Source organism: Takifugu flavidus, chromosome 6 (genome assembly GCF_003711565.1).
Source record: "Takifugu flavidus isolate HTHZ2018 chromosome 6, ASM371156v2, whole genome shotgun sequence".
Lineage (NCBI taxonomy): Eukaryota > Metazoa > Chordata > Actinopteri > Tetraodontiformes > Tetraodontidae > Takifugu > Takifugu flavidus.
In genome coordinates, this window is record NC_079525.1 from 12,140,242 (window position 1) to 12,159,551 (window position 19,310).

The 19,310-nt window shown below is 47.8% G+C and overlaps 3 protein-coding genes across 5 annotated transcripts; all 3 read right to left on the minus strand.

The window, feature by feature from the left end:
- Positions 1-124: 124 nt before the first annotated feature.
- LOC130527582 (sarcalumenin-like) lies at positions 125-8,114 on the minus strand. Of its 3 annotated transcripts, XM_057036216.1 has the most exons (9): positions 7,959-8,114; positions 4,938-5,380; positions 4,424-4,595; positions 3,589-3,675; positions 2,997-3,092; positions 2,323-2,439; positions 1,978-2,211; positions 1,562-1,911; positions 125-1,468 (listed from the first exon to the last, which is right to left on the minus strand). In XM_057036216.1, the coding sequence occupies exons 1-9, from the start codon at positions 8,014-8,016 to the stop codon at positions 962-964; spliced, it is 2,064 nt and encodes a 687-aa protein (XP_056892196.1). In that variant the 5' UTR covers positions 8,017-8,114; the 3' UTR covers positions 125-961. The 3 variants fall into 3 exon arrangements, with proteins under 3 accessions (XP_056892196.1, XP_056892195.1, XP_056892194.1); XM_057036215.1 differs by having other exon boundaries at positions 3,589-3,672; positions 4,424-5,380; XM_057036214.1 differs by having other exon boundaries at positions 4,424-5,380.
- Positions 8,115-8,363: 249 nt separating this feature from the next.
- LOC130527585 (transcription factor AP-4-like) lies at positions 8,364-14,903 on the minus strand. The gene is made up of 7 exons (XM_057036225.1): positions 14,553-14,903; positions 12,783-12,948; positions 12,586-12,684; positions 12,281-12,451; positions 11,727-11,873; positions 11,490-11,648; positions 8,364-10,917 (listed from the first exon to the last, which is right to left on the minus strand). Exons 1-7 carry the CDS (start codon positions 14,639-14,641, stop codon positions 10,777-10,779), a joined length of 972 nt encoding a protein of 323 aa, XP_056892205.1. The 5' UTR covers positions 14,642-14,903; the 3' UTR covers positions 8,364-10,776.
- Positions 14,904-15,721: 818 nt separating this feature from the next.
- On the minus strand, positions 15,722-19,181 carry mvb12a (multivesicular body subunit 12A). Its single transcript, XM_057036224.1, is given in 11 exon segments — positions 15,722-16,234; positions 16,324-16,383; positions 16,459-16,517; positions 16,593-16,705; positions 16,818-16,958; positions 17,032-17,161; positions 17,294-17,393; positions 17,491-17,574; positions 18,119-18,211; positions 19,046-19,126; positions 19,128-19,181. Coding segments are annotated over 11 exon segments (1,002 nt in total). The 3' UTR covers positions 15,722-16,147.
- Between the last annotated feature and the right edge of the window lie 129 nt (positions 19,182-19,310).

Here is a 19,310-nt window from a genome sequence, read left to right on the forward strand (position 1 = left end):
AGAAGATTCTGGGTTCAACTTTCAATGGCAATTTCTTAATGAATGGTGTGGAATAATTTTGGTTGGTTTTCTTGTAGGAAAATCAAGGTCTGTATACACACACAGATAAATAACTGCATGCAAATGAAACGAAATAGATATAGTTTAATACAGAATTTGGGTGCACTGATCTTGAATAAAGGCGCCACCTGGTGGTTAGTTTGAGTAAAAAGATATTTAAAAGCTTTAATTCTTACCACCGCCACGGGCTTTCATCATCAAACCTTATATATATATAAATTACTATAAAATGTGGAGAAATTACCATCTTGATATTGGTAGATACAGTTTATTCTCTATTTCCACTTTTCCTAGTTTTATTTTATTTGTTAGTTTAAAAAAAGACTACCAATGGACTCAATAATGTGGATGTGTTGTTTACTCAAAAGAAACCTCTCAAAAACACAATCGCTGACAGACTAAAGGAAAGGGTGAAACAAACAAAGAAACAATAAATAAAGGAAATGCCCACGTGTGACTCTTTCAGGTCTGACCTACCGACAGGCAACACGGTAACTGTACAGCACTGAATCGCTGCTAAATAACAACTTTACACTCTTCTTTACTACTGTCATCCCATCGCTAACCTGTGCCAGAATTATAATAATTATATAATTATTATAATTATTATAATTAACACCTTTCTGGAAGGGGAAGAACACAGCACAGCAGATATGTTTCCCAGGATGCGTCGATATGTTTTTTTTCGTGCAAATATTCCAATTATTTTGGCTCTTTGACTGAGGCATCGCGGGGTCATCAAGCAGAACGGGATGTTTCAGGAAAGCTCTTAACCAATGAGAAGAAAATCATTTTGGAGCAACTTTGTGTTGGTCAATATTTCTTTGTCCATTTTGAGTCTCCAAATAGTAAGAATGCAGCTGCGGGGGCTGCTTTTACCTCCGGTCCCCTCTGCACCATCTCACTGCCGCCTCCATCGATTTTTGGGTTTCTCCTCACAACCAGGACCCTCACATGTCCCGGGCTGTGGCGGCGGGTTCACGGGCGCGGCCTTCGCCTTCGCCGGGGCCGGTGTGTCTGTGGCCCCGCTGACACTGCTCAGCAGAGCTGGGAGCTCGTGTGAGACCGCTCTTTCGATCTTGTCTAGCAAACAGCCTCCTGTCCAGCTGCAGTGGTGGGAGAGCTGCTTGAATCCTGAAATAGGGTTGATGCCGAAGAAGTCCTGGTAGGCCTCCTTGTCAGGCAGGTCGAACTTGCTGACGTTGGTTTTGGCCAGGATGGATTTGAAGATGTAGTACTTGTCCGGGTCCCCGACGATGTCTTTGAGCACCTCGTGCGGATCGCCGAACCAGCCGAGCTTCTCCTGGTAGGTCTGAAGGTAGCGGTCCACCAGCAGGGCGTGGATGCGCACCCGAATGCCGTGCTGTCTTATGAAAGCAATCTTGTTTTCTATTTGATTCTCAATCACCTGGAGGGAAGAGGAAGACTTGACTTCATCAGTTTCCCCCATAAAATGCCGCTTACAGAGGTAAATCTGTGTGTGTGTGTGTGTGTCTCATACCTGGTTGAGGTCCTCCATCAGCGACATCTCTTCCTTCACGAAGAGCTCTCGGCTGGTGCCTGAGGCATAGTCCTGCGGCCAGAAGGAGCTGACGTACACCCGGGGAGGTTCTGTGGCATTGATCAGGGGCGCCATGCTCCAGAAGAGGGCCCCGTAGACCCTCATCAGGTCCTGAGTGGAAAGACTGTCCGCCTTGTTCAGAATGAGGCGAATCTGGGACTCGCGTCCCTTCATCTGCCTGAAGAGCATCTCCAGCTCGCCGCCCACGTCCAGCTTAGTGGGGTCGAAAACCAGGAAGATCATGTCGGCCCGGTCAATGAACCACTGGCACACCTCGCTGTAGGGGTAACCTGGGGGCGAGGTTCTGCAGTTAATCCCCAGCTACACCAGGACACACGCGCCAGACAGTTCGTCACCTCTCTCCTGCTGCTTGCGGTTCTCAATGATGCCCGGCGTGTCGACAAAAGTCACCCTCTCCAGCAGCTTGTGGGGCATCTCGATGCCCACCAGTCGCTCCAGGAAACCTTGACCAAACCTCTCCAGGGGTGAAAAGGACCGGGAACTGTCCGAGGCCATCACGATGCCTTCTACGGACCGGGACTTCTCGCCGTGCATTATGACCGTGTACTCAGAGGTGGTGGGCTCAGCGCCTGTTTAATCCAATAGTAATACTATAACGTGCTAATAATGCCAAAGAACCACACGCACTTTGGTATTAGAACAGGATGTTGTGTGCGCTTGTAAGCAGAACAGGTTTTTACCTGTGTAAAGTTGCTGTGAGGTTCCATCCAGTCCCAGCAGGTAGTTAATCATGGAGGATTTACCAACACTCCACGGTCCCAAAAACAAAACCATGGGCTTGGAGGTGATTTCCCCATCTGCACAAGTTGGGAAAGATAGTCAAAATCTCTTAAAATAGATTGTAGTTGCTGGGTTCCAAACACACTGAGCAGTACGACAACGTCTTTAAAGCGAACAACTCGGTGCACTTCCACTCCTCGCCACTAGGTGTCCGGGGACACCAGACCCAGGTCTGCAGGTCTTCAGGTCTTCCCACTTTAGTGGTCAGCGTAAATCATTCTTCCAGGCTAAAAGCTCCCTGGAACAAATTTGTGGGAGGTCTGTCCCACGATTATCCTTTAATCTTTAACAGACAGAGTCTTTCTTGTGCTTCTCTGACCGCCTGGTTTGAAGATTCTCCGCTTCTGGCTCTTATTCCTTTTTCTTAATTAAGACCTTGTTTACTGTTTGTGCAACTATTTTTTCCCCCAGCGCACTCTTTGCTCTATGATGTGTGTATGTGCGTGTAGAAAAGAGAGAGAGAGGCTAACTTCAGCACACAGAAAAAGCTTAAATACTAATAATCAGAACACACTTTAACGTGAAGGCGTCACACAGGTTTGGTTCTTGTGTGAGCACATTTGGGCTGTTTTACCTGTGACTTCATGCTGCCTGAGCTCGTTGTACTTGAAGGCCTGCTCCACTGGCCTGATGGCTGTGTGGTAGATGTTCAAAAGCTTCTTTATGGCAGCTGGACAGAGAGGCAGAGGCACAGTTACGATGGCACACTTTAGGACGGCGGCTTCGGGGTAAATTCAATTCAATCTTTATTTAAATGGCAAACGGCCTCGCGGGGTTTATTTTTAACCCGACCGAGGTGATCAAGAGAGCAGATCTGCTCTGTAAACATCCGTTTTACTCAAGAGAACAGAGGTGCTTTTAGGATGAGGAGCGTTGTGCGCTAGGTCCATCTCCTAGTTCAACACACACACACACGCACACACACACACACACACAGCCTCAGGACCTTCACATCATGAAGCAATTTGCTGAATAATTCCAGCTCCAAAACTTCCTTTCAGTCACACGCAAACACAGCTGCTTTTCTTTCCCGTTGACAGCGCGGTTGTAAACAATCCGCAGGCTTTTTTTTTCTTTGCGTGTGAAGGAACAGACGAAGAGATGCAGAGATGCAGAGATGCTCATCAGTCGTGTCTCAAGCGTGTTCGCCGGCGCTGCTTCCTCACCTGTGAACTCCGCTGAAGGCTCAGCTGCAGACAGCCGCAGCGTGTCCTCGATGTGGGAGCGGTCCCTGCGCACCGGGCCGGCGGCTTCTGATAGGCAGAGTCAAACGTTTAAACATCTCTTAAGATCCGCCATCCTCGTATAAGCTAATGTGCCACTTCAGCCACACAAACGCTGCGTCCCGTCAGTTCTCTATGCTAAAATGTGCCGTTATAGAGAGAAAACAGTCGAAATGGATTTGAAATGCTGCTATTTGTCCACGTTTGGATGCATTTGACACGCAGTTTCATTTTAAACAGCCATATGATTAACATGATGAACCTTAGCTTCAACCTGATGGCTCTCTCCACTATTTTGGCCAATAGGTGGCAGCACAACATGAAAAATGTCCGTTCTTTCACATACAAACGATCCTAAATTAAAGACGTCGAGTGGTCGAAGGTTGGATTATCCATCGGTCTATTCTGGTCGTCTGCTTGCCATAGTTGGGCTTTTTCTGCAGGTTGAACCTAATTCCAAATGAAAGTGTCCATTCAGAGGTGAATCCACGTAATATGGGCATGAATCCGCTCCTATGGGATGTGCATGAGCCCATTTCTAGTTACCTGATGGTTCCGGTAAACAGTGTAATATGAGGTAATGAAATGGGATCAATACAGTTTAGCTGGATCTCTCCTCAGTACTCTGAGTTTTCTTTGACATGTTCACCTGTTAACCTTTCATAAAATGGAAAGTGGACCCAGTCAGAACCTCTTCTGGCTCCTCCCCTCCTCAATCTCACATCTCTGGAGGTGAACGGACCCACTGAAAAACAAGAAGGTGAGTTTTTTACTCTACCTCTGGGGGGCGACTGTTTGGGTTCCTCCACTTTAACATCATCCACAGACACCTCTGGTTCCGTTTCGGGCTCTGGTTCTTGTGTCTCCCCTGCTTCTGGTTCTATTATCTTCTCTGGCTCTGCTTGAAGCTCTGGTTCTGGTTCTTGTGTCACTTCTAGCTCTGGTTGGAGGTCTGGTTCTTGGATCTCCTCTGGTTCTGGTTCTTGTGTCACTTCTGGCTCTGGTTGGAGCTCTGCTTCTTCGGTCTCCTCTGGCTCTGGTTCTTGTGTCACTTCTGGCTCTGGTTGGAGCTCTGCTTCTTCGGTCTCCTCTGGTTCTGGTTCTTGTGTCACTTCTGGCTCTGGTTGGAGCTCTGCTTCTTCGGTCTTCTCTGGTTCTTGTGTCACTTCTGGCTCTGGTTGGAGCTCTGCTTCTTCGGTCTCCTCTGGTTCTTGTGTCACTTCTGGCTCTGGTTGGAGCTCTGGTTCTTCGGTCTCCTCTGGTTCTTGTGTCACTTCTGGCTCTGGTTGGAGCTCTGCTTCTTCGGTCTCCTCTGGTTCTGGTTCTTGTGTCACTTCTGGCTCTGGTTGGAGCTCTGGTTCTTCGGTCTCCTCTGCTTCTTGGGTCTCCTCTGGCTCTGGTTCGGACTCTTGAACTGAGATGACACCATCTTCCTCTGGTTCTTCTCGAGCACCTTCAGCAGCAGGTTCCTCCTCTCCAGCCTCTTCTTCCTCTCCCTCCTTCTTCAGCTCTTCCCCCCTGCTGTCCTCCTCCAGACGGCCCGTATCCCCCCCCTCATTTCCTGGGCTGCAGGGCTGGCACGCGCTCCTCTCTGGGCCCGGTGTGTCGTTGGAGGAGCTCTGGCTGCCGTGGCCCTCGGCGCCGTCGCATCCACAGGAGAACAGCTTCTCTTCTGGCTGCTGGAGCTGCAGATGCAGCAGGGGCTCCTCGTCGGTGCTGGACCCTGTGAGGACGTCTGAGCGAAGAAAACACACACGGACAGTTGGATTTACTGAGAACTCCATCAATTAGAGAAGGCACAACGATGGTGGAGCCATTTTTTTCCCCAACAGCTTCTGGAATTTCAATATGGATTCAAGAGAATCAGCTGAACCTTGGGACTTCCTCTGTATTACGCAACATATGTCCGTTATATTAGATACTCTTCATTAAAGATGGTGAGGACAAAGCCGTGACCTCCATGTAAATATAACCGCCTGTGAGGCTTTAAGAGTTCGGAATGCACAATGGTGCTGGGGAGGCGATCAGATGGCTAAAGGCATGTCCGCAGGTCATGTTACAAGCTGGGGTCAGCATGTAGGAGAAAGATTAATATCTGTAGGCAGCTGTCACTGGCTTTACGTGCTGGTGGGGCCCATGGACCGCTGCCACACCGAGGAGAATATGCTAATGCTGCGGAGAAATAGAACAAACACCACAATTTAATGATCATTCTTAAACAGCTACAGTTGTATCCTGACCAGCCAACATTGGAGCCCAATTGTGGTCGTTTCTAGTGCATCCAGGCAGCTGTGGAAAAACCTGGGTGACGACAACAAAAGTGAGGGTGATGGTTCAAAACTGGGGCCTTGCAAGCAGCTCGGGATGATCCGCCTACTTCAGACCAGCGACATTTACCGCGACGGTGTCCAGAAACCGCCACAAGGGGGAGACAGAGGCCCGAGATCGCGGGTTTCAGGTAACGTTGAACTCTGACTAAAAATCCCATAATTCTGATGAAAATGGCATGTGAAATGTAAAATGAGGTGAAATAGTTTAAGATTCCTGAGAATTGTAGCTTTCTCTCACTTACAACTCTTCATTTGAGGCCATTTCCTTGACAAATGTAAGAAAAAAAAAACCCAAATAAAACCCCCATACACACTACTTGCCTGCTATAATATTTCTACCCCAAAGTTCTGCAGCAGTACCTCGTGCACTTTCCCTATTTCGGCACTGTAAGCCAGGATGTTTTCATCCTCCTCTTCATACATCCTGAATAACAGGCCAAACGATTTTGTTCTCATGATGCAGTTTGTCACCTCTGGCACCTGAATGGAAGCGTTCTTATTTTTAAGCTCCACTCAAATTTGTAAAAGCGTAATTTGTAAAATGTCCTTCACACCCTGCATGTGCCAGGTGAAATGGTGAGGCCAGCTTAACTGGTTCCTGAAGGGGTCTGCAATCGAGGCTGACTTTTTATGGGTTTTTAGAATCTTTTTTGTCTACAAATGTCGAAACGAGAAGTTATGGTGGGCTACGTTACAGCCTCACCGCAGGATAGTGGAAAAAGAAAGTCGTCTCTTCTGCTCTGGAACTTTTGCCAACTGAGAGGAGCAAGAAGCTCCAATATTAGCAGAACTTTACAGCCAAAACAGCTCACTAAAATGCACATTATGGCCTCGGCAGAGGTCATGGGGACGGAATGAGACAACTGCTGCATGATTCCCTTTTGAGATGGAAATAGTCCCACCACGCTGAGTCAGAGGGTAAAAAATGGGGGTGGATAATCCACTCCTGGTTTCTCCTCTCTGGGATCATCAGGCTGGCCTGCAAACCGGCTGCAGTTCTGCTGAGACCGGCACCAACTGGCTGTGCCTCAGTGATGAGGAACAATGTCCGTTATGGCACCAGTGCTCTCTTCCTACAGTCTGTCCTCAAATGTAACCCATAAAGCATGACTGATTAATCACAACCGTTGATAAGGGAGCTGCAAACCCGCTGGCATCCGTTTACTGCCCCCTAGTGGCCTGGCAGGTGTAGAGAAATGTGATTCCTCTGTGTGAAATGTGATTCCTCTGTGTGCACTGCATCAACCACTGTGTACAACAGTGGTTGATGCAGTGGAGTTCAAATGAGAGGTGCAAACGTCCTGGTGAAGCTAAAGACCCCGAACCTTCTGTGACCTGGATGAACCAGAACCTGCGTGAAAGACTGCGGTGAACGTGGGTCTGCATTTGGCTGGCAGAGCCGGAGCTACAAATGCTCTTCTCACTCAATCCGATTTCCATTTGCTTTCCAGCTGTTTATAGCCGGGACATCCCCCCCCCACCTCACGAGGACCCTGCTGACTGAACAGATTAGCAGCTCTGTGGACAGAGACGAGCAGCCGCGTTCGTGTCTGAGAGCGATAGAGAGATTTATACGAGTGAAGCCTTTTGGGGAGTAGTCTCTCACGGCTTTGAGTGACACCTGACATTTGACTATGAGGACCTGCAGAGGACAGAATTAAACCAGCGCAAGGACAGACAAGGGTAACAACAACTTCAGCGTTCACAAGGCCCCCACAGTGCAGTGGAAACTATCCAAGGTGCTATTAGGATGTAAACCTCCTCAAGTAATTCCATCTTACTTCAGACATGATGGCACTTTAATGTCCAGTCTCTGAATATATGACCACATATGCTCAACATCTACCCAATATGCACCCTTACGTATTATACTAATCTGGATCAATACTAAACATGTCAGCCCTAAACCCCAGATCAGAGAGTAGAGAAAAAGCAAATGAAACTGGAATGTTTGGAACAAACCATCGCGGTCTTCCAGCTTACCTGCGGTGGACAGAGCCAGCACAGAGAAGAAGCAGCACGCAGACAGCAGAGACTTCATTTTGGCTGCCAGGGGCCTTCCACTCACCCGCAGCAGCTATATATACCCGGCGCACGGACTGAAGGTGAAAGGGCACGTGGGTGACGCTCAGCAACTGCACCCAGATCAGCCATCGTGTGTCAGACCAGCTGCCTGCCCCAATCACGAGTGGCGTAGAGCCGTGGAAGCAGGAATAAACTGGCTGAGTTGGAATTCCAGCACTGTGAGACAGCTCAGATGTAGTTTTAAGCAAATTCCATCATTTAATAGTGACTGTTCAGGTAAGATGGCGCGATGAGAACATCGAACGCTTCTCATTGGCGCCCCCTGGTGGAACGACACAACATAATTCAGCCAGGAAGCAGACATGTCATAAAAAAGTACAAATTTTATTATTTTTTTTTCCATCTTTACAAAGGCCAGTTTACCCAGGTTTTTATAGACAAAATATAACGGCTTCTTTCGATCTGAACTGACGGAGACAAAAATAAATCACAAATATATATGTAAAAAAAAAGTAAAAAACAATACAGATGAAGACAGAAGCATAAACAACGAGCCACGGCAAAGAAAAAAAGGCAAAAGGACATTTTCGTTAATGATTCAGGCAGTACAGAACAGCAAGTGCTTCTTTTCAAACGCTCCACCTAAGGACAGCAGTGCTGTAACACAATAAAACGCAGATTCTGGGACTTCAGCTGAGCAAAAATCAAAGCAATGGTGGTTTAATAGCAGAACAAAACACCAAATCATGAATGCTTTTACCAAGTTTGGCATAAACTGCGAGGATTAGTGAATCGTCTGTGGAGACAGTTTTCATACGGAACACAAGACGTGTAAAAAAAAAAAAAGGGAGACAAAAGGGAGAGAGGAAAACCACAACAATGTCAAAACAAAAGCTGGCTTCAGACCAGAGAAAGCAGGAATTAGTAACATGCGCTCAATTGGCACCAGAACTTAAGAGATCAAAAGATGGACAAAACCAAAAGGAAAGGAATGTTTACAGCATCAAATCAGTACATCAAATAGAGTTTGACAGGACGGAGGCGGGATGCAGGAATTCCCGGTCCAATTCTTAAGAAATCTATCCAAACAGGAGGTGGACACATTTGAGTCAGGGAGCCATCTGGTGGTCGTAGTAACGCTTGGTCTCCCTTTATGTTCAATGTTGCCGCCGCTCCCGAACCCCCCGACCTGCGACCCCCAGTGAACCCGGGTAATGACGATCAAACCTCCTGCTCCAAATTCCACCACCTGCCAATCGCGTGTCACATTTCACATGCGTGCTGGTCAGCAGAGCACCAGGTTGACAAAGAGCACCAAAGATTACATTCTTTGTTCCATAAATACACGGTTACGCACCTCGGACCGGTGCATAGCTAACTGGTGTCGATGGATTTGCATAAATAGAAAAACAACTCTAGTGCATAGTCACAGAGATCAGGAATCCAAGAGCAGGAAGAGAACGATGAGCCATTTACGGGGGGAAAGTGAAGTCTTTGGGCGAAAGAGGCATGCAAATCTCAGAAATCGGGTGCCATATTTACATCTGCCAAAGGTTCTAATTCAGAGGGCCGGAATGTTGGAACATAGCGTCCTGTTTTCAGAGCAGCCCCCCCGACAGAAGTAAAACAACACCGTAAAGAGCATATTGCAGGTTATCAGTGGATATGGGGATAAGTCAGGATTTAGAAGACAATAAGACTCAAATTTAAAAGGAAAAAGTGACGCTTTTGAGGGGCAATATCATGTGCTGAGGAGTAGTTTTATACTTGGCGCTGCCAGGGATCAGTGTGGTTAGTTATCCAGCGTCAGGGCGCCTTTGGGGTTGTGCTGATATTTCTGAACTTCAGCATCAGCTGTGATAATCATCACCCCGGTGATACGACCGTAGTCGTGTCCTGGCGCGCTCGCGTCCTCACACGCGTAGCGCCGCCTCAGAACCCGATCGAGATCCACCGTTTTCCTCCCTCTCCCTACGTCACTTTTGGTTTTCCCGTTCCCCCCCTCCCACGTTGGGAATTAAAAGTCTCAGAAAAATGACCCCGGAAGCCTCAATAGTGTGTGAAGAAGAATCATTTTTAGAAAAACATTGATTTTAGGGGCTCTGTAGCCTGGAATATGCTCTTTAAAAAGGAATCACCTGCAGGTTTCTCTGCCACAACCTGATCATTTCTACGTGTTAATCTCAATGCCATGCTTTGATACTCAGTAACCCTGAAGGGAGGGCAAAATAAATGATAATAACAAGAACACGAGGGTCAATGCAAATCGTTCAGCTTATATTCAAGGGCTTATTTAGCTCAAATACACGACTACTTTTTCAAGTAAATCAGCCATTATTTCAAACATTATTTCCAATGAGCTTTTCAACCGGGTCCGAATATCTTCGAGCAGGAATTGCTTCTGTTGTCGTCGACCGGGACACAAGACGCGAGAGCTGCAGCATAAGAGCCACTTTTTGAACGCAGAAGAGCTCCTGTTGTGTTTACATTCAACCCTTTGTTGGACTGACGCCATCGTGTTGTGGCACCAATGATTCGGTAGGGGGCGCCAGTGCTGGCCGGGCTGCTGCTACTGCGACTTGCACAGACAAACACACGTGAAAGAGCGAGAAGAAGAGCCTCAGAATTTCAAGTTGCCGCAGGCCAGCTCTGACTGGACCCCCGCCGCAGGGACGCAGGCTGAACTAAGAGTGTGGACACGGATTTTGTTAAGTAGCTGAGCTCCCGGAGAGACTCTTACAGTGAACTTCAGGGGTTTGTCGCGGGCCAGAGTCAATCAGTTCATCGCGCCGTCCTCCCCCTCGGTGTCAGTGTCCGTGTCCGAGGCAACGTGGGCGGGGCTCACGATGACCGCCCGTCTCTGCTCCTCCTCGGCGCTCGCTCTCCTCTCCTGAGTGCGCTCGATGTGCTGGATAGCCTGAAATTACACCGTGAACGACGGGATATATTTAAAACTCACATTGCTGAAAATACTGAATCATCAAAAGGTGAAATCCTCAATCACAATGCAAGAGAAACACAAATATGTGGTCCGCCGAGTCGGCAGAACACCCCGGGGGATTCAGTCAGGGCGGAAACACGCCTTCCTCTTGTATCTCACACACCCACAGACCAAATGAGAAAAGCACTATTACTACATTATTCTCTGTCCTGGGGGATGCCTGTTGCAAAGAGGGTTCGGACTACAGGACCCAGAGGGCTACACCAACGCTGCCCTGTTAAACCCAGCAGGATGTGGGGCAGAATGCAGAAGGGAAATCAGGGGGTGGATTTTGGGGACTACTTTCAACACAGCGGAGGCATGGTGAGGTTTTCAGAACACCTCAATGATAATAAATCCTGCAAACCTGCTCTGAAAATTTAACATCTTTCCTGTCCGCTCACTAAGGCGCCACTAGAGGGCGCCAAACGCCGCTTCAATTCCACCCCGCCGATACGGAATTTTTTGCTCAATTCCCTGCAAAGTCGGAAGAGTTTAGGTGCTTTTACCTGCACAATAGTGTCCAGGTTCTGTCTGGACGTGGACATGGTGCTGGTGTAAACGGAAGGGCTCATGGTCACCACGGTAACGTGGTGGGAGTGCTGGGTAAGTGCGGGCGCGGGAACAATGACGGTGGGGTGGTGGGTGGGGGCTGGGGGAGCCGGCACCTGTGGACAGAAACAGATGCCGAGTTAATCGTGCTGCGATCTGGCGTGCGGATGTTAAAGGCCGGCGGCGGCTCCGACCTGCGGACTGTGCGTCTGCCTGTCGGCGGCGTGGACCTGCTGCAGCCGTAGCAACGTCTGGCTTTGGAGCATCGCCTGCTCCTCCTCCACCTGCTGGGTGATCACCTTTAGACGGTCTGGGTGCAGCTGGGTGTCCAGTGAGCGCACCTGTGCACGGACACACGCACGTGTTTACTTTAAGAGCACAAACAGGATCCAGCGGAGTTTCGCTTCAAATCGTTTAATGGCCTTTGTTTGAGTGGAGAAGGGGGGGAAAAAAAGTCCAGATTCTGTTTGGTTCCTGCCAGAGATGTGGAAGTAAAATACCACAACTCGCATCTCTGTTTGCTCTCCTGTTTCACAACCTGTTTAAGTTTCTGTTTGTCGTCACCTGCGATTCAGGTCGATCCAGGAAGTGAGTTTATCAGACATAATGGCACACCTGTTGACACACCCCCCCCCGTGACTGAGATTGTTCCTCATTGACCCCCCAGACAAAGAGCGTTTGTGGCCTGAGGCGACAACCCGGTTTAAAACGGCCAACGTTGGCTCCGGGGACGAAGCGGCTCTTTCACCTGGTCCTCCACCTGCATGCGCGCCGAGCGCTCCTTGTCCAGTTGCTGCCGCAGCTCCAGGATTTCCCTCCGCAGCTCCTCCATCTTCTCCTCCTCCATCGTGTCCGGAGAACCGATGCCTTCGTCCTTCTCCTCCGCTCGCCTCCTCTTAGGCGATGAGCCGCTAAACTCCTGAAGAAAACACACAAATACCCTTGATTTTTGCTAAACCGACGCCCCGTTGGGAGTTTTATGACAGCATATTTATATAAAGTCTCGAGTGGTTTATGGAATGAATGACATTAATAAAAGAAGGCCTCGCAGACCTGGATGAAGCGTTTCAGCTGGTTGTTCTGTGCTAGGAGCTGAGTCTTCTCCTGCTCCAAGGTAAAGATGTACTCTGCAGTCTGCTGCAAAATGGCTGCCTGCAAGTCCAACACAAATAGTGATGAAGAATTGAATGATTTTACCGGGACAGCACGAGCTCAACGGTGCATCTTGTCTGTCGGTGGGGGTTCGGCACCTTGCTGAGTTTTTCTCCATCTGTGTGGGGCAGTAGTGTTTTGAGGGACTGGAAGCCTGCGTTGATGCTCTGCATGCGCCGACGCTCGTTGCTGTTTGCGATCTCCCGGCGGATCCGTCTCTCTTGGTCCTGGGCTGTCTCTGGACTGAGGGGGATGTTGGCCAGGCTGGAGGAGTTGAAGGAGAGAGTCATTAGCTAACTCAGGCTAGCTAACACAGCTAACACCACATGTCAAAATCAAGTCTTCTAATCTTTTCCCTAATAATCCTCTTTCCTGCTTACAGTTTTTTTTCTTGGACCTTTAACTAGCAACCCGGTAGCAGTCATGTCCTGTCCACATTCCTCAGTCAAACTCCCTGGAGGTCAGGGAGTTTGCTTGAACTTGGTGCCGCTTAAGATGCAAGACTGAATGTTATGGTCGCAAAACAAGGTCATACATACTCGGGGGTAAATTTGTGCCCGTTGCTTTGTGTCGCCAACCTCAAACGCATGTCTGCATCTATACTGCAATAATCTATACTGCAAGACCCCTATATGAAATAAACGCACTTGCACCGATGGACAGGACCAAAACTGACCGTTTCCGTGCTCTGATTTTGCTGGATTCTGCACATGCCAAGATCAGCTCTGTTTATTGCATATGATTTAGCAGAGTAACTAGACAGTTCTTACAGCAACCACTGTTTGTTTCAACAGGTGCTGCACGAGTGACCACAGTTAATCTGGTGCAACAGTTGGTCAGGCTTGCGCCAAACGAATATGTTTTCCGACATCTGGAGAACCGGATCCGTTTAGAAGTGGGCAGAAACTACACGTGCTCCATTTATTATGATGGGATTTTATTCCAGTAAATTAAAAAAAACAAACTTGGTGTAAATGCAAAAAACAACCGTCGGTGCAACAGTAATCGTTGAAACCAGCTGCAGTACCCCGGCGCGACCTCCAGGGGGCGCCAGAGGGGCAGTCTGCGCGGAAGCAGCAGTGAAATGTGACGCCGCTGGTGGAGGACACACCCCCCCCCCCCCCGACAACATGGAGAACAATGCTTTCTTCATGGATCGCAAAGCTAGCACCAGTTCTGACACGCAGCGGAGTTCTGGCCGCCGCTCCACGTCCCAAACGACGTCGTTTAAGCCCAACACGGCGGCACACGAGTAAAACGACAACAACCAACACAAAAACGGGACAGAGGCTGGAATGTGACGTTGAAGGCAACGCGCCAGCTAAGCTAGCTTTAGCACGGGACACAAGCGTGCCTGCTCTAAGTGCGCGTATAAGCCACAGCCGCCGCTTCACCCGCGAGCTATTGTGTCTGATAAATCTACAAATTAACGACAGTAACAAGCAGGTGGTGGAAAAAGTGACGTGTGTCACAATCCGCCTTCACAAACACGGGAACTATTTTACACCAGCTAGGCGGGGGGGAAGGTTTCTACCACGTGGTTGGCGTACAACTGGACGCAAATGTATCGATTTCACCTCGCTGCTTTACATATTCCTGGGCTACGGCTACAAACACGTCGCCCGGTCGATTAGCGGAGTGGAGATGAAAATTAGCCCGACCCCCTCCCCCAGAACCACCGGCAGCAGCAGCTGGCCGAGGGGGTGCTAGTTTTAACATCCATGCGCCCGCAGCCAAGACGTCGCAGCGAGGCTAGCGGCTAGCGCGCTAGGTCGAGTCCGTCTGCATCACGCACACACGCGTACACACACACGGCGGCCACACGCGGGGTCGAAAATAACAATAATCGCCGATTCCTTATCGCCTACCTGCAGAGTCCCCCGATAACGTCCTTCTCCGTCTTCTTGAACTGCTGCAAGGACGAGAGCTTCTCCGTCGGCATCATGAAATATTCCATGCTTTCGGAGCCACCTTCTCGGGTCCGTGTTGGCTTTTTCTTCTTCCTCCACCGGCGCCTTTGATCGGGAAAAAAAAAACGCTGCACGCTTTAACGGAGGGAGCACGCGATGTCCTCGGCGGCGCACATCTAAAACACAGCGGGGAAATATTCCGGTAATCTCAAAAACAGGGATTTTTAAAAAAAGTAAGTTGGGTCTATGTTCCTTCACACAGCTGATGGAGTTCCCTCCAGTGTGCGTGTGTGTGTGTGTGTGTTCTTCCCCCCCGCCTACTACGTGTGTGAGCGCTGCCCCGCCTCCTCCGTGTTTTTGTTTTAGCCACTAGCGAGGACCCCTCTCGGACAATACGGACAATTTCGCAGGTTTTTAAAACCTCGGTTCAATAGGCGGTCGCAGAAGACGGTTAACGGGACTTTGGTTCAGACGTTTAGTTGTTTTGTTTACGGTTTAGGTCGGGAGCCAGGCATGCATGACGTCACCGTGTCCTCACGAAGATATGAAGGCGAGTATGTGTGTGTGTGCGCAGCTGATCAGCGCGAGGCGGGAAACAGCTGGTTGGAATCATAACCCGGTTTCCGGCGAGCAGAACAAACAGGTTCGAGTCCCGGACTCCCCGGTGAGGCAAACACGGCCTCCGCACAGCATCTGTCAGCTCGGGATGGAAACGTTTAAACTCGAGTATAATAAGAATAAATAATGGGCAGGGTTATCAAATGTCCCCCGACTTAGATTTCTCTTTACACCAAACACTCTTCTCTTGAGTGAAACCTCTTTTCATTTCTAATTTCTGCCGTTTTAATGAGAAAAATCATCACATCATCATCTTTTCACGTCACTACGATGACCTTTCATGGGGGAATCATCATCCTTGGGCTGTCCAACATCTACACATTGATCACAGTTTTTCATTATTCACTAAATCAATTTCAATCATCTAAACTCTTCTGAACTGTTGAAGGGAAAATGTAATGAAATGATAAAGACTAGAAATCCTGCGCAACTTTGTCCTAATACATTTCAAATTGTTCAGATTGCAAATCGCGCAGCGGCATTTAAAACTACATTCACATTAAAAAATATAAGAGGAAAAAGTGTTTATTAGTTATTTCAATGAAATGAAACTTCACTCTACGGATCACTGCAGCAATAAAAAGTAATTTTATAAATTAAACAATGCCGGACACATACGGCGACACCTCGATTATTGAAACTCCCCCAAATAACACAACCCTGTGACGGATTCTAGTGTCATCACCCTGTCAATAACTATATAACCCCTGTTAATGCAACATTTTGGGTAACAAAGTAACAAAGAAAGACATTTTCAGGATATCTGGCGACATTCCGACATCTTCAAAGACTGACTTTGTGTAAAAATAGACAACATAAACTCAGGTCATGATCATATAATGACAGTCCCACCAACAAGGTCTTTGGCAAATTATAAAAAATGGAGACAGACATTCTTCAACCGTCCTGCCCGAAAAAGAGCGAATAATCAGCCATCACTGAGTCGCTGGAGCCCCTCCGGCTGACACAGTCGGTTTGAGCCTCTTAGCAGCAGATTCCTCCACAACAAAAGTGTAATTATACTAAAAAAAGAGGGGGGAAAAAGGTGCACTTATATTTAGTAAGGACTCACAACTCGTAACACTGAAACAGAGAGTGACTGATACTTTACCTCATTTTCAATGTCTTGGAGAGACTTAATGTGAATGTCTTTTAATGGATTATTCAGAGCCTGAGAGGGAAACGGAGGAATTATGAGGAGGGAACCAAACGGCAGCCAAGCGGTGACAGCGCGAGTGTGACCTACCGTCACGTTTACTCTCATGTCAAACTTGGGGTGGAGGCTGAAAGGAACTCCATCCAGAGCTGCAGAAAGGTGAGCGAATGATGATTGTGTCACTGACACACGCTGCCAGGAAGAGACAGAAATAGCTGACCCACCGTTAATCCCGGGGATGCTGCCATCAGCAGGTTTGTCACCGTTGTCCTTATTCTTGAGGGTGTGTCTTCTCTGACTGAGTTTATTAGCGGGCAGTGGAGGAGGTGGAGGGTTGCTGAGGAGAAAACAACCCAAATGAACCCCAATCTTGACCTACGCCGCACGTGTTGGGTGGAAGACAGAACCTTCCATCTTAGTTAATGACCACGTCTTTATTCATGAGGTACCTGGGTCTGAGGGGCTGAGGGGCAGACGGCTGGTCCAGGCTCAGTCTGCCGAAGTCCAAGCTCACGCTGCGGGGCTTTGCCTGAGGAAAAGGGCTGGAAAAGTAGCCCTTTCTGCACCACAGCACATAGCCATGGATGTCTCTATGGACAAAAACACACCCACCTATTGAGAGTTGAACAGAACAGAACGTGTGTTTATGCAAGCGCTACTAACCCCACATATGTGTGGTGATGCAACATCATTTTGCTTTTGGCTGTCAGTTTGATATCCAGCACAGCTGTGTCCACACTGCCCACTGGGAGGAGCCGCGCACACAACCGCTTCTTCTTCGAGACGGTGGCCTCTGAACACACAAACGCACAGAAAAGTTACCACCTATCCGACTGCGAGGCTCTAATGTTATGTTAATACTACCAGAACAAAGTTGACTTGAGATATGTTGTGTGTGTGTGTGTGTGTGAGTGTGTGTGCTCACTTGGTTCAAGGTGCTCTGCTATGTAGCAGTAACCATGAGGAATAGATTCCTTATCAGAAATAAGCTGAATATCTGCGACTACCATCCCGCAAGCTAAATCCTGCAGAGGAAGAGAAGAAGAGAGAGATTCCACTCAGGGAAGACCGTAAACACGCGCAGGGTTGCTGGCGAACGCGAGCCGTCTCTCCCTCTCTTACCTTACTGAAACAAAGGTAGTATCCGGATTTCATCCCAAAGCTGCGCGTGAAGTTTGCCGCTGCTCCGTCTTCCGTGACGTTGATCTGAAGGACAGAGAGACTATGGCTTGATGCCTGACGTTTAAGGAATCACAGTTATACGAGGTCCCCTGGACAGAAAGTACGGTTTCAAAGCTCAATATATTTCAGTCTTTACTCAAAACGCGCTATAAACTGGAGCCATCAATGGCAACGCTTGTACTACGCCACAGTTTACAGAGGCAGGAAAATAAACCTGACCCTTTGGAAGAAAAAGGACTGTTGTCTACTTTAAAATGTGGTCACGATGACCGCATTTTAAATTAGACGACGGTCATTTTGTCTAGATGTCACCAGTAGCGGCACACAGTGATTTTCTATCCAAATTTCTGGAAGAGGTTTACATCATCTCCTCACAGGCCCTCAGTGAGGTTTCCTGCTCCTTCAACAACAGGCGTGTGTAATGTTCCCAACAGGGCGAGACTGTTTTTGCTCCTTAAATACCGCTCCACGCTGCCGCCGAGGGAAATGAGTCTCAGGGGTTGCTGGTACTCACAGTCGGGTTTATTCTTCACGGAAAAGTGTTTCAATCCATTCACTTTGTTCTTACCATGATGAAATCTTTAGGGCAGGTGCTGCTGTTGGAGGTCCACGCCACTGCCGTAACTGGCCGAACGCCGCTCCCACGCTCCATCAAAGACATCTGAGGACACAAGCGTAAACAAGGAAAGAGGCACAGACATGTGTGTCAGGACGGTTTCTTATCACGCTCGTAAAAACTGATGTTATTTTATTGTACAGGCTGAGCGTGAAAATATTGATTCCTTAGGACTTACTAACACCCTAGAATTTAACTTAACAACAGGCTCCCATTCAGTTTATGAATTTGTGCTATTCTAAAGCCTTGTTGTTCAAGAGTGATTAGATTTAAGTGGTCATGTGCACGGACAGAAGATACTGTTCAGGATCCATCCACATGCATGGAAATGAAGGGCTGCGTTTTCCCCTTTTTTTTATGATGATATATGTTCAGACTTCAGCAAACACAAGTTTACAGCAAAAGTCCGACACATTTATAAAGTGTTCACGTCTAAATCGTAATTGTATAAAAATACATCTATTGTTCCCAGTTGAAGATATTTCTGAAATTAGTTGGGGGGAAAACCTACCATGACTTAAAGCAAAAATAAAAACAGAATTATTCCTGCTAGTATAACTTGTTATAGGAGCACGAAGCCATTTAGTCAGCACATGGAAAATATGAGGAGGCATCTAGTCTGAGTCCTTAAAACACTTACTCGTTTAAATGTTACATTTGTATTAAGGATTTAAAAAAGAAGAAAATAAAAGCCAAATCTTCCTATATTTACGTCAGACATTTGCCTTTAAATCGTATTCCCTGACGTTCCATGGAAAGCAGAACATACCTGAAAACAGTAGCGACTGTTCCATGAGGGGAAAAAAACCCTTCACCGGTTCGTCATTAAAATTATCTTATAGATATTCTCTTACATGAGTTGATTAAATACGCACTTACTTTGTTTGTGTTCACCTTCTTGTATTTTCGGTAAAGTGTGTTGGCGAGAGAGAACTTGTCAGTCAGAAGTGGAAATTTCTTGGTTTTTCCTTGTCAAAGCCGGAAGTTTTGACTTCATTCTGACTTCAAATCCCATAAAACACCGCGGGGATGCGTCATTGTTAGGGTCAATCCAAAAGTAAACACTAGGTGGCAGCATTGCGCACATCTTACGCGCATCATCACTGAAAACAGGTCTATTAACAACTTAACTGTTACAATATGT

Bases quoted from the DNA above. Each gene is read 5' to 3' on its own strand.
- LOC130527582 (XM_057036214.1), bottom strand. From the start codon at position 8,016: ATGAAGTCTCTGCTGTCTGCGTGCTGCTTCTTCTCTGTGCTGGCTCTG. The intron at 1,912-1,977 runs GTGACGAACTGT...CCTCGCCCCCAG, and splicing joins CCGCAAGCAGCAGGAGAGAG to GTTACCCCTACAGCGAGGTG. The intron at 1,469-1,561 runs GTATGAGACACA...TCTTCCCTCCAG, and splicing joins TGATGGAGGACCTCAACCAG to GTGATTGAGAATCAAATAGA.
- LOC130527585 (XM_057036225.1), bottom strand. From the start codon at position 14,641: ATGGAATATTTCATGATGCCGACGGAGAAGCTCTCGTCCTTGCAGCAG. The intron at 11,649-11,726 runs GTCGGAGCCGCC...TTCTGTCCACAG, and splicing joins GGCAGACGCACAGTCCGCAG to GTGCCGGCTCCCCCAGCCCC. The intron at 10,918-11,489 runs GTAAAAGCACCT...GTGTAATTTCAG, and splicing joins ACCTGGACACTATTGTGCAG to GCTATCCAGCACATCGAGCG.